The following is a 13048-nucleotide window of genomic DNA, read 5'->3' as shown; positions in this document are numbered from 1 at the left end:
GCGCCTCCCCCTGTGAATCATAGACTCATTTGGTTGGAAAAGACCATTGAGATCAAGTCCAGCCATAACTGTCCACTACTAAACCATCCCAGAGCACCTCATCTGCCCATCTTTTTAACACCTCCAGGGATGGGGAATCCACCACCTCCCTGGGCAGCCTCTGCCAGGGCCCGAAAACCCTTTTGGTGAAGAAATTTTTCCTGATGTCTAATCTAAACCTCCAGTGGTGCAACTTGAGGCCATTCCATCTCATCCTATCACCTGTCTCACAACCCTTGTTCTCTAGCCCCTTCCCCACCTCCATTCCCTTCTCTGGATGTGCTCCAGCCCTTCAATGTCCTTCTTGGAGCGAGAGGCCCAAAACTAAACCCAGGCTTCAAGGTGCAGCCTCATCAGCAGGAGCAGGGGCACAATCCCTTCCCTGCTCCTGCTGATCATGCTGTTTGACACAGGCCAAGATGCCATTGGCCTTATTGGCCACCTGGGCCACTGCTGGCTCATGTTCAGCCACTGTCAACCAGCCTCACCAGATCCTTCTCTGCCAGGCAGCTTTCCAGCCTCTCCATCCCAAGCCTGGACACTGCATGGGGTTCTTCTGTCCCAAGTGAAACCACAGCAGCTTAGGACATGGACCACAGGGCATGGAGAGGCAGGCATGAGCATCTCCCGCAACGTGCTGGCTCTTCCAGCCCTCCTGGGTCAACTCAAGAATAGAGAGCAGCCCTTCTCCCCCGCAACTTACTTTATATTTTTGAAAGCTTTGTGGGTTTTTGTTCTGTTTTCTTTAAATAATTCTCAAAAAAAATTGAAACTGGTGCTTCTTTACCCAAAGAAGAAAACTGAAAGATGAGGGAGATGTTGTGGTTTGGATTGCCAGTTTTGAAGACTTTAGTGTGGTCCAGCTTGGGAGGATGTTGGATCTGGAGAGCGCAAGGGCTTATTTCAAGAGGTGGCTCGACAACTCGTGGGTTAATAGCTGGAGATGTGTCTGTCCACGCAGGTATTTAAGAGATAATCTGTATCGATGGATATTGTGCCAAGAGAAGCTGTCTCAGCTCTGCATTTCCAGCTCTGCCCTAGTTTTTGGGCAAGTCTCCCCATACATAGAATAGCTAGGAACGGTTTTGTTCCCCAGAGAGGCTTTGAGGTTTAACATTCATAAAACGCTTTGAGATCAGCAGATAAAGGAAAGCAAAGACAATAAACGCAACCGGGGCTTGCCAAAGCAATGCCCTGTATCGCCACAACAGAGCCATGCAGGATGGGGTGGGGATGGCTTTTGTTAGAGCGCGAGCGACTGCTCCAGGGGAGCCCTGCAAGCAGGAGGGGTTGCAGCTCAGCCTGACCCCAGTCTTGCAGGGATCCTGTAAGGAGGTAACAAGAGTAAAATGAGGCACAAAGGTGAGTTTTTCCATGTGCTTCCCATTGCCCAGGGTGCTCCCATGGGTTTAAATTGGAAGGGGGAAGATTTAGATTAGACATTAGGAAGAAATTCTTCACGCTGAGGGTGGGGAGGCCCTGAGCAGTGGTGGCTGCCCCATCCCTGGAGGTGTTGAAGGTCAGGTTGGATGGGGCTTGGAGCAACCTGATCCAGTGGGAGGGGGTGGAACTGGATGGACTTTGAGGTCCCTTCCAACCCAAACCATTCTACGATCCTGGTCTGGAAGAGATGCTGCCCAGTTGCTCTTTGCTCTAACGGGCAGCGCATCGTAAAATGCCCTGGTAAACTTAATCCACTCCATAAACCTCTTTAACTTTCTTTTAACTGCCTTTGCCTGTCCTTAGAGTGAACTCCTTTATGGTCCCCCAAACAAAGGCAGGCAGGAGTGGGCAGGGACGGCAGAACCGGGAGCTGCGCTCCTCCCCGGCACTCCCGGGCGAGTGGGAGGAGCGCACTGGGGCTCGGAGCACTCGGCACAGGGTGCTGAGTTCCTCAGCTGCCAACTACTCAATGGCCATGGCATCCCAGAACAAGCCATTTCGGGGTAGGTCTTCGGCTGGCGACGCTGGGAATTTTTTGGCAGAGATTGGGAGGGTTGGGTGCGAAGGAATCATTTTGAGCAGATCAGTTGGGAATTCTGCTATCGAGGGATTTGGAGGCAGGTAGACTGGAGTGTGGGGTTGGAAATCTTCAGGGATCCTTTTCTCCTCCTCCCCACGCTCTGCCTTTCGGTACGGGGAGCTTTAATGTTGCTTGAGGACACACAATCCTGTGTTGGGAGCAAGAAATGTGGTTCTGTAAGAATAGCTCATCTTTTTCTGCTGCTTCCCTGCCTTCCCCCCAAATAGTCTTTAAAACCTATTAAAGCAAGCTGCGGCGAGTGGCAGGGCAAGAAGAGGAGAAGGGATCATAGCTGGAGGCTGCTTCCAGCACGGAGCGAAGTTAGTGACCAACTGAGGGTTTCGTGAGTGAGGTGGTGACCCCTGGTCCCTGTAGCTGTGGGTAACGTGACCTGGATGTGGAGTTTCCGTACCCTATAAAGGGTGTTTTTCATTTCATCCACATTTAGAATCGAATCAAACCAATGCTCGGCTCTCTGGAGATGGTCTGGCTTTAATTCAAGTGGCTTGTGCGTTTTAACTGGAGAGAGTGCGTTTTAACTTGTGTAGTTTTAACTGGAGAGAAACCGGTTTATCTGAATCACTGCTAATGGTGCCTGCTTTGAAATGAGGTGGGGTGCAGGGGCTCTTCTCGTCTTGGGAAACCCACACCTCTTAATTTTAAGTAACTGTGGGCTGGTGTTGAAGTGAGGCAGTTGTGCTGTGTGCTTCGGAGCAGGCAGGGTTCCCCCTGGGATGCTGGGGAGCAGCTGAGGCTTTGGGATGCTGCTGAGAAAAAGGGGAATGGGCAGGACGGACAAAACTCTGCAAGTTCAGAATTAGGTTCCCACGAGAGAGTTAAACTTCCATGCCCAAGGTCAGCAGTGGTAGATGTGTGCGCCTTGTCCTGATCAGAGCAGCGTGGGCAGGAGCTGAGAAGCCAAACCGTCGAGTGTGATGGATCCTTGTCACCAGAGAGGTTTACAACCAGCTTGTTGTCCTCTCAGTTCTGCTTGGGGTTGAGGGGTCCAGCAGACCAGCTGGCCACCTCGCATGGAGGCTGTTGTCCTGTTGACCTGCTCCGTCTGCCACGGGGCTCTCGTGTCTCCTGCCAGGCAGGAGGTGTGGAGCTGTGGTTTTGCAAACAGCTGAGCCGATGATGGCTTTGCTGCTGGCTGGGTCTTCCTCTTCCCATCTGTCCTGCCCCATCTCGGGGGCTTCTGAGCCACGTTGTGCTCCAAATGGGGAACTGATTTTTGCTGGGTTTCCTGGTGTCTCACACGGTCAGCAGCCCCTTGGAAAGTCCAGTGGGCCCCGGAACTTAAGATAAGTACCGAGTGAGAAGGGCTCTTTCCTTCCAGAGCAGTGACTGCTGCGATGCTTCAAATTGCTTCATGAAGCAAGTGCAGCGGGGACCTGGTGGGAGCATGGTCTGTGGCCAGGGTGGCCCAGAGTCTCCATAGGAGAGGAGATGGGAGTTGCCAGGAAGCAGTTTGGTCTTTCCATGATGACTTTGCCACCTTGCAGGATTTTTCTTGCAGTACTGAGGCTGGAGTTAGATTTTTTTGGTCCTTATTTTTATGCATCTATGTCCTTTCCAAAGTTGTATTTGAAGACGAAGGCCCTTTTCTGCAGGACAGCAGCTTCTCATCCTGAGCACACACGGCGTTTCACCTGAGCCTGCCAGGGCCATGTGGCTCAGCTCTCACCACCCCAACAAACCCTGGAGCTGCAGGTTTTAACCCCCTTCAGGCAACCAGAGCTGCTTCTTGGGCACCAACGCAGCTCTTTTTGTTCATGGAGGAGAAAAGTCATTTGAGCTTCTTCTAGTTCAGAGCAATCAAGCTTTAAGCAAAATATCGTAGAGACTTCTTAATGGTGGATTTTCCTAGACGGTTATATTGACGTTCCTGATAAGAAGTGTCGCTGCTTGGCTAGACGAGAGAGCTAGAAAACAAAACATCATGTAGAGGAGAGGCAGACAAGATAATCTAATAGATCTCTTTTTGTCTCCAGTTTGTTCCTCTGAATAGCACACAGCCCTGATGAGCAGAGCATTTAAAGGGCTTGGACTTGGTGCATGAAGCCAGGCTGGATGCTCGTGTGGGTTTGCTGCATCACCAGTCCACAACCTGAATGATGGGTCAGCGCGTATCCAGGGTGATGTGAAAGATGTAAATCAGATGAAAAGTTACTCCTTGGTGGTGTAATAGTCAGAAGAATAAAACCCGCTTTCGTGAGATCTTCATAGGGCTTCCTAGGAGCCGTGTGGTGGGGTTTTCTTGGGGCTTTTTCTGTTGTTCAGCACAAGAGGTTAGACCAAGGAGGACCAGCTCCTGCTGGCTGTCCTTAAGTGATGCTAAAGTTGCAGCCAGGAGATGGTTTGAAATGCACACGCAGGAGAAAAAGCATTGGTTAGTCCTAGGAAAGAGAGGAACCGTCCTACACAGTGAGTGCCATCTACTGGCACCTCATCCTTGAGATTGACATGTTTTCCTAGGGAGAGCTGTCAGAAAGTCAGCGGCGTGGGGTTTACGCAGGAGGGTTCAGTGTGCGCAGCCTGTTGATGAAAGGATGGTAAAGGTGGGCACCCCCTCCACTTGTTCAGCGATGTCTTTGTCGTCCAAACAAGTTATGGTACCGTCCAGTTGAGGAGGAGCCCAGAAGCAGATTTCTGCTGAGGGTGATACATCCCAGCCTGCGCTGGATGCTTCATACCATATCTCCTAGCAGGAGGTGTCCCTGCCCATGGCAGGGGGTGGAACTGGATGGGCTTTAAGGTCCCTTCCAACCCAAACCATTCTATGATTAAACATGCACTGCTTGGAGATGGGTGTTGTGATCTGGTTTTATGGACAAAGGGAAGTGGGGTGTAAGGGGCTGGAGCACCTTCTTGGTGTCCCCTGGCTTGATGTGTGACTAGAAACAAGGTCTCAGCGGTTGATCGACAGCCTAAACCCATGGTGTTACACATCATAGATCTCTGCTGAGGTCAAGAGGCTGGTTGAGGCTTTGCCTGGTGGGATCTTCACCATATACACCCTGAGCCTCTGTAGAGCTTAAAACAAAGTTGCTGAGTTTGTATTGGTTTTCGGTAAGTTCTTCCTGTAACTTGGCTTCAGGGACACAAGGAGAATTGGGGGCACGGCATATGGTTATGCAAAGATGTGGATTCTTTGCAGGAGAAGGGACAAGCGAACATCTTGAAGTCTTTATGTTTAAAGAGAGGAAAAAAAGAGTCGTGGTTCTTGGCAGTGGCGCTTCTTAGTAGCAAATAGATCGAATACAGCTCTTTTTAATGCAATTTAAATAATCGATGGTATATTCAATTACTGAAATATTTGGCAGAGCTCTAAATAGGTCACATCTGTCCTTAAACTCTTCTCAAGGTAAATATCTCACCATGCTGCGTTGTGTTAACCAAATGCTGTAAGGACTGATGTCCAGGAGGGAGAACTCCTTGGCTGTACGTGCAGTTACCCCTCAAACTCTGCACCTTGTGTACTACCAGTGTTTGGTTTTGCTTGAGGGATGCCTTAGGCTGGCTTGTGTATTCTGCAGATATTCAGCTGCTGAAGATGCAATCCTGCTGTTTTACAGCAGCATAACTGGGCCTGGTCAGGGGGTTCGGTCTCAGACTGGTGTTGGTGGCTTGGGCGCGGGCCATCAGCTTGTTCTTGGGGACAGGATGGTAACTGGGTACCCACTGTACGCTCAGAGATGCTTGCCTTGTGCTCGGCGATGCTTGCCGAGGGAAAGAAGAAGGCAAAAAGAGGAACCTTTGTTGTGGAAACCAGAGTCTTGAAGCTATTTGCAAACAAAAGCTGTAGCTGAGGGCAGGTGGTGCTGAGAACACTTTGTTTGGGAAAGTTTTTCTCATCGGGTCGAACAATTCTTCTTAGATGATCCTTCCTGTGGGCTGAATCATCCTCTCGGCAAACACGTTAGCGGGTCTAGCCAGCCCCTGGCCGCATCCTGTGCGACCCAAGGCATCCTTGTGCTGCTGGTGGACCCAGAGGGTGCTGAGCTGCCCTGCACCCTGCAGGATTGCAGCCTCTGTGCTTTGGGTTAGAATAAACACTCGTGGGAGTGTTTGCCTCAGCCTTCCTCTGCGCTGGGGAGCTGTTTTCCCATTGCTCTAGGGAAAGCTGGGGAGGGGCTCTGGATCAGGGAGTGGAGGGGGAGGACAAGGGGGGACAGTTTTCAGCTGAAAGAGGGGAGATTAAGATGAGGTCTTAAGATGAAATCTTTTACTGTGAGGGTGGGGAGGCTCTGGCGCAGGTTGCCCCAAAAAGTGGTGGCTTCCCCATTCCTGGAGGTGTTCAAAGCAGGGTTGGATGTAGTTTGGAGCCCCTGATCCAGTGGGAGGTGTCCCTGCCCATGGCAGGGGGTGGGACTGAATGGGCTTTGAGGTCCCTTCCAACCCAAACCATTCCGTGAGTCTATGAAGCGTTGGCTCATTCACAATCAAGCGTACAAGTCATGAACCTCCATCCCTCTCCCCGTATGAGGAGACTTGCAAATAAACTACCAAGGCCGCTGTGACCGTGTGCGTGTGTGTTTGGCCGTTTCCCTACATGATTTCCACATAATTTGGAAGCGGTCTTTAATTTGTCTAATTTTTAACCACTTCTGGCCTCCCTTCCCGCTGACTTCGGAGCACGGCAGTGGAGGTGGGCTGGGAGAGCTCACATCCCCGTGGCTGGCACCACTCTCAGGACGTGCCAAGGAAAGGCTTTTTGTTTGATCTGAAATGTCTCTCTTGCAAACTTCGGGGGTATTTTTTGGTCAGGTATAAGTAAACAGGGTTTTATCCCCTATTATCTTGCTTGGCGAGTAATGGAAAACGAGTGGGTAAAGATTTCTGCTCTCCTGCACAGGACAATGTTCAGGTTGCATCTCCGCTACCATAATTTTATTTTACATTGCAAATTAAACAATACTTGGAAAGATGCAAATCAGAACGGAAACAGAGGCATGAGCTTCTAAGTAAAGGAGTGGGAGTGCGTGCGCCTGTTCTTTGCCTCTGCCTGTGTGTGCAGAGCTCACGATTCACCCCCTCTGCTCCGCTCTTGTGAGACCCCACCTGGAATCCTGTGTCCAGTTCAGGAATCCCCAACATAAGAAGGACACGAGTCCAGAGGAGGCCACAGAGATGATCTAAGGGCTGGAGCACCTCCCGTATGAGGACAGGCTGAGAGAGTTGGGGTTGTTTAGCCTGGAAAAGAAACGGGAGACCTTAGAGCAGCTTCCAGGACTGAAAGGGGCTCCAGGAAAGCTGGGGAAGGGTTCTTCATCAGGGAAATGCAGGGATAGGATATGGGGGAACGGTTTTCAGCTGAAAGAGGGGAGATTGAGATGAGATCTCAGGAAGAAATGTTTTGCTGTGAGGGTGGGGAGGCCCTGGCCCAGGTTGCCCAGAGCAGGGGTGGCTGCCCCATCCCTGGAGGGGTTCAAGGTGGGGTTGGATGGGGCTTGGAGCCCCTGATCCAGTGGGAGGTGTCCCTGCCCATGGCAGGAGGTTGAACTGGATGGGCTTTGAGATCATTTCCAACCCAAACCACTCTATGATTCTATAACATCTCCTCTCCAGGGACCCGTAGCAATCGTATTTCATTCCTCGCTGGCATCAGGCTGCTGTGCACGCTCAGCAAAATGAATTCTTTCTTTGGACAACAATACGTGCGTTAGCATCAAGCGTCTGCATCTTTCATGAGCGTGCAACTTTGTGGTAAAATAAATGAGCTGGAAAAAACAGGATGTGGATTTGCCCTCGCTCTTCTCTCCCAAGCTTTCTGTTTAATGGAATATAACCCCTTGCTTTGGGAATAAGCCTGTATCTACTGAAGAGAAATTGGTTTGCGGTAGCAAACATGTTAGTGTTGTCAAATGCATGTGATGCATAACATGAGTAAAAGTTCTCTGTGGGGCTGTGTTGTTTGTTTGCAGGGTTGCAGTTCTCAGGAGCCCTCAGAGGGCTGTGAAAACATGAACTGGTGTCATTCTGGGGGCTCCTGACTTCATAATTCCTTGTAGCTCCGCAGGGTTTCATGTTTAGTTACTAGAATTAAATGCATTCAGACTGCATCCTGGAAAGCTGGAGAGGGACTCATGATCAGGGAGTACAGGGATAGGATGAGGGGGAATGATTTTAAGCTGCAAGAAGGGAGATTGAGGTGAGATCTTAGGAAGAAATACTTTGATGTGATTGTGAGGAGGCCCTGGCCCGGGTTGCCCAGAGCAGTGGTGGCTGCCCCATCCCTGGAAGTGTTCAGGGCCAGGTTGGATGGGGCTTGGAGCCCCTGATCCAGTGGGAGGTGTCCCTGCCCATGGCAGGGGGTGGAACTGGATGGGCTTTGAGGTCCCTTCCAACCCAACCCATTCCATGATTCTCTGTTTCTATGAAATAGTGAGGAGCAGCGTATTGGCAGCTCTTGGGAAGCTTGGGCTGAAGGGCTGCTGGGGAGGTGCTGGGGTGGCACTGCCAGTGTCCAGCACTGCTTTTATGTGCTGAGATTCAGCATCCCCAGGTCAGAGCCCGCTTTCCATGTGTGGTGGTATTCCCCAGGCTTCCATCGAAAATCAGTTTGGGGAGGGCTGAGGTGCTTCACGGCACCTCCCAGTCAAGAGGTCCTGTGGGAGCCACATCTCAGCGACTTCCTTGCTCTTCCGCAGGGTTGGTTTTATCATGAGAGGAGGGTGCTGGCCTCTTCTTCCAAGTGACAGGGGACAGGACAAGAGGGAATGGCCTCAAGCTCTGCCAGGGGAGGGTCTGGCTGAACATTAGGAAAACATTTTTCACGGAAAGGGTGATTGGGCACTGTCAGAGGCTGCCCAGGGAGGGGGTTGAGTCACCTTCCCTGGAGGGGTTTAAGGGACGGGTGGACGAGGTGCTGAGGGACGTGGTTTCGTGTTTGATAGGAATGGTTGGACTCAGTGATCCAGTGGGTCTTTTCTGACCTGGTGATTCTATGATTCTATAAGCTGTGAGGGCTCATTTCCAGATGTGGACTTATCCCCAAACCTTTGAGCAGCTGCTTGTTCTTCTCCCACCCTCTGTGGTCCCTGCAGTCCTGCTTTGCTATCTCATGGTGCAGTGGGGCCACAGGGCTGTCTGGTAGCGATGGGGATCCCGCTGTCACCTTGCCTTGGGTTTTGTTTCCATCCACGGGCAGAGCTGCTCCTCCAAAATCTGCATTGATCCGAGGCGCTAGTGCAGAAGAGGGGAATTCTCTGACACCTGTTACCGGTCTGACTCAAACCACTGTTATTCTTGGCCCATTTTCCCGTGCCTTTGTCCCTTAGACCCTCCTTGATAGCCCGTTTCTTGCCAGGCGTGGATGGGCTGTTGGGCTCGCATGGACCCTGGCGATGAGGGACGTGGGAAGTCTCATCCCAGAGAAGCTGGAGACAAGGGACGTGGTGGGTTTGTCCCACAGACTGTTGACCTTTAGAAAGCGCCGCCTGGTCATGCCCTGTGTTCTCCTCCGTCCCCTTTCCACGCTGCTCCTTTGTGTTCTGGTTTGGTCATTGCCGTGCCTTTGTTGTTACAGCTGGGGGAAGTGTTTTGAGCTTGAAAGTTTATTTTCTTCCCTCTGGTTGTCGTCACAGGTTTGTTTTCTTTCTCCCTGTGGCATCTTGCTGGCTTTCCTCGGGGCTGGGAGGTGGGACCGTCTCTGCTCTCTGTGCTTTTCTACAGAGGGAGCAGAAGTCATCCCTGCACTTGGGCAGCCAGGTGGCTTCAGTGCCTAAACTTGTGTGCAGTTCTGGAGTCCTCAGCATGGGAAGGACATGGAGCTGTTGGAGCGAGCGTGGAGGAGGCCACGGAGATGATCCAAGGGCTGGAGAGCACCTCCCGTGTGATGCCAGGCTGGGAGAGTTGGGGTTGTTCAGGCTGGAGAAAACCTTAGAGCAGCTTCCAGCACTGAAAGGGGCTCCAGGAAAGCTGGGGAGGGGCTCTTCATCAGGGGGTGCAGGGATGGGATGAGGGGGAAAGGTTTTGAGCTGAAAGAGGGGAGATTGAGATAAGATCTCAGGAAGAAATGTTTTCTTGTGAGGGTGGGGAGGCCCTGGCCCAGGTTGCCCAGAGCAGGGGTGGCTGCCCCATCCCTGGAGGGATTCAAGGCCAGGTTGGATGGGGCTTGGAGCCCCTGATCCAGTGGGAGGTGTCCCTGCCCATGGCAGGGGATGGGACTGGATGGATTTTTGAGATCCCTTCCAACACAAACCATTCCACGAATCTATGATTCTTGGTCTCACTGGCTTTTTGTTAGTTTAGTAAATCCTGTCCAGTTTGGTCAGTCCTCTGTAGAGAAGGTAGCCCAGTGATTCATCGCTGGTATGAACTACAGGGGTGTGAACTCAGTCCTTGGCCACGCTGCTCATGCTGGTGGTGTTGGCCATACTGTGGGGCAGCATTGTCCCACCACAAACAGCGAGTGCAGTTGTTCTGCAAACCCTTAATGAGGTTTGGGCTGGTCTAGATGATGTATTTCCTTAGGTATTACTTCAAGTAGGATGAGTATCTTTGTGATTACCAAAAAGGCACCCTCTGTAACACCGTGGGGACCTTCCTGTAGGGTCCCCTTCCTGGGACCCAGCCAAGCAGTGTCCTGACCCACAGCAGAAGCTGTGAATGCACCTTCATTTTGAAACGCCGTGTGCATCATCCTCCAAGCCGTCTTCCCAAAGACCAGGAGTAAAGTACTTCTTTTACTCTTCTTCCCCCTTTTCTGACTTTTTTTTTTGTGTGTGTTGGCTGTATTAAGTTCTTTCCATGCTCATCCCCCAGCCAAAGCCAACGGGGTATGGATCATTTTTCCCCGCTCTCTACTCCCATGTTTCCCCAGCCCCAAACGTTTCCTAAACCCCATCTCCAAGCATGAACTGTGCGGAAACTACTGAACCAGAATGCGATGCAGGAGATGCCAGAGCAGATGCTAAGCGGAGGAATTAATGATCACCAAAGTGGTGACATCAGCTTTTTTTGCATCAAAAATTATCCCTGAGTGTGCATTTGGGGAGGAGGGAGGCAGCAGCGGGCACTTCTCTGGGGACTGGGGCGCGGGGGCCCCTGAGGGGTGGGTGTACGTGTCTTGGCTTGGAATTCTTGGTACCTCTATCATCACAAAGATGAATGAGCAGAGTCTGCCCTATAAATCTTGTAGGGGTCTGTGTCAGCAAGCCACAAGATGACCTGTTTGTTCAACGTCTCGGTACAATCGTATGTGTCCTCTCTTCGAGTTCCTGATCTGGAGGACAGCATTGCTGCCCTCCACTTCTCCGAGCTGGGTCTTGGGAAGCTCTCAGCTTCTTAGTGTGGCTTCATCCTGTTCTTGGGGCGTGACACAGCGGCTTTGAGTCCCTGTGGTAAAGGCTGGCACCTCGACGTCTGGGGAGCAGTAAGGGAATCGCAGAATCTTTTAGGTTGGAAAAGACCTTAAAGAGTTGAGGGAGGGGATTCTGCCCCTCTGCTCTTGTGACACTTGGAGCAACCCTGCATTCGGTTCTGGAGTCCTCGGCACAGGGAAGACAGGGACTCCTGTTGAAGTAGGTCCAGAGGAGGTCGCGGAGATGATCTGAGGGCTGGAGCACCTCCCATATGAGGACAGGCTGATGGAGTTGGGATTGTTCAGCCTGGAGAAGAGAAGGCTGCGGGGGACCTTAGAGCAGCTTCCAGCACTGAAAGGGGCTCCAGGAAAGCCAATCCTGGCCCAGGTTGCCCAGAGCAGTGGTGGCTGCCCCCTCCCTGGAGGGGTTCAGGGCCAGGTTGGATGGGGCTTGGAGCCCCTGATCCAGTGGGAGGTGTCCCTGCCCGTGGCAGGGGTGGAACTGGACAGGCTTTGATGTCCCTTCCAGCCCAGCCGTTCCCTGATTCTATGAGATCCACCAAAATATAAGTCCGTCCTTCTTCCTGTGGCAGCAGAACAGCTAAACCTGGCTGTCTCCACCAGCCAGCTTTGGTCTAGCCTCAAATTTCTAGGCAACAGAGGGGTTGAAGTGATGCTCCAGTGCCTGGTGCAAGGGCCTTATGAGGAACAGCTGAGAGAGCTGGGGGTGTTTAGCCTGGAGAAGAGGAGGCTGAGAGGAGACCTCATTGCTCTCTCCAACTCCCTGAAAGGAGGTTGTGGAGAGGAGGGAGCTGGGCTCTTCTCCCAAGGGACAGGGGACAGGAGAGAGGGAATGGCCTCAAGCTCCACCAGGGGAGGGTCAGGCTGAACATTAGGAAAAAAAATTCATGGAAAGTGTGATTGGGCACTGGCAGAGGCTGCCCAGGGAGGGGGTTGAGTCACCTTCCCTGGAGGGGTTTAAGGGACGGGTGGATGAGGTGCTGAGGGACATGGTTTAGTGATTGATAGGAATGGTTGGACTCGATGATCCAGTGGGTCTCTTCCAACCTGTTTATTCTATGTTTCTATGATTCTATGACTCCCCATCCAACTACCATCGCTGGGCACCCTCCTGGTCTTCAGCACTGCTTGCTTTTGAGTGTTATTGTTTGCGTTTTGTTTTTTGGATTTCTTTTTTTTTTTTCTCAAATTGTTTTGTCGTGTGCCGGGAAAAGGAAGTGAACAAATTGTATAGTCCCATCCACAATTGACGTCCTGTAAACAGCTACCGGCTGCCTTCCATCCCAGCTGTTTTTTCCTCTTCGGGGGTGGATGAGGCTGGTAAATAAACAGGCACTTCTGGTAGCAGCTCCCAGTGCCCACATTTCCCTTTACAGGGGCTCTGCCTGCACCCCAGCACCTTTCCTAGGTGCTGAGATGCATCGGTGGGTTTGCCCTCGCGGGTCTGGGGAACCAACTCTTACAAGGAAAAACAACTTTGCTGCTTTGACTGGGACTAAAGCTAATTACTAGTCGACTAATTTTATTGATTTCAAATCCCTTTTAGCGGAGATTTTGCTGTGAGGCTGATCGCCAGAGCGATTAGGATACAAAGCCGCTTAATTTGGAAGTGTTTATCAAGCAGCCTTCTGTCACCTTTGTTTTAAATCAAATTGTGG

The 13048-nt window shown here is 51.6% G+C and overlaps 1 protein-coding gene across 13 annotated transcripts in view; it reads left to right on the top strand.

Annotated features, from left to right (window-relative positions):
- Positions 1-13048, top strand: part of TCF3 (transcription factor 3) — a 95880-nt gene that overhangs the window by 31078 nt on the left and 51754 nt on the right. Inside the window, exon 1 of one of the 13 annotated variants that reach the window (XM_069878062.1) lies at positions 1891-1985. The exons of the other annotated variants lie outside the window; for them this stretch is intronic. Within the exon in view, the coding sequence (XP_069734163.1) occupies positions 1952-1985 (34 nt within the window). The 5' untranslated portion in view covers positions 1891-1951. Of the gene's footprint in view, positions 1-1890; positions 1986-13048 lie in introns of those variants that run through there. 13 annotated transcript variants of the gene reach the window in all.

This window comes from Phaenicophaeus curvirostris, chromosome 28 (genome assembly GCF_032191515.1).
Source record: "Phaenicophaeus curvirostris isolate KB17595 chromosome 28, BPBGC_Pcur_1.0, whole genome shotgun sequence".
Lineage (NCBI taxonomy): Eukaryota > Metazoa > Chordata > Aves > Cuculiformes > Cuculidae > Phaenicophaeus > Phaenicophaeus curvirostris.
Note: the sequence above shows the minus strand (reverse complement) of the source record. Positions and strands in the feature narration are given on the sequence as shown.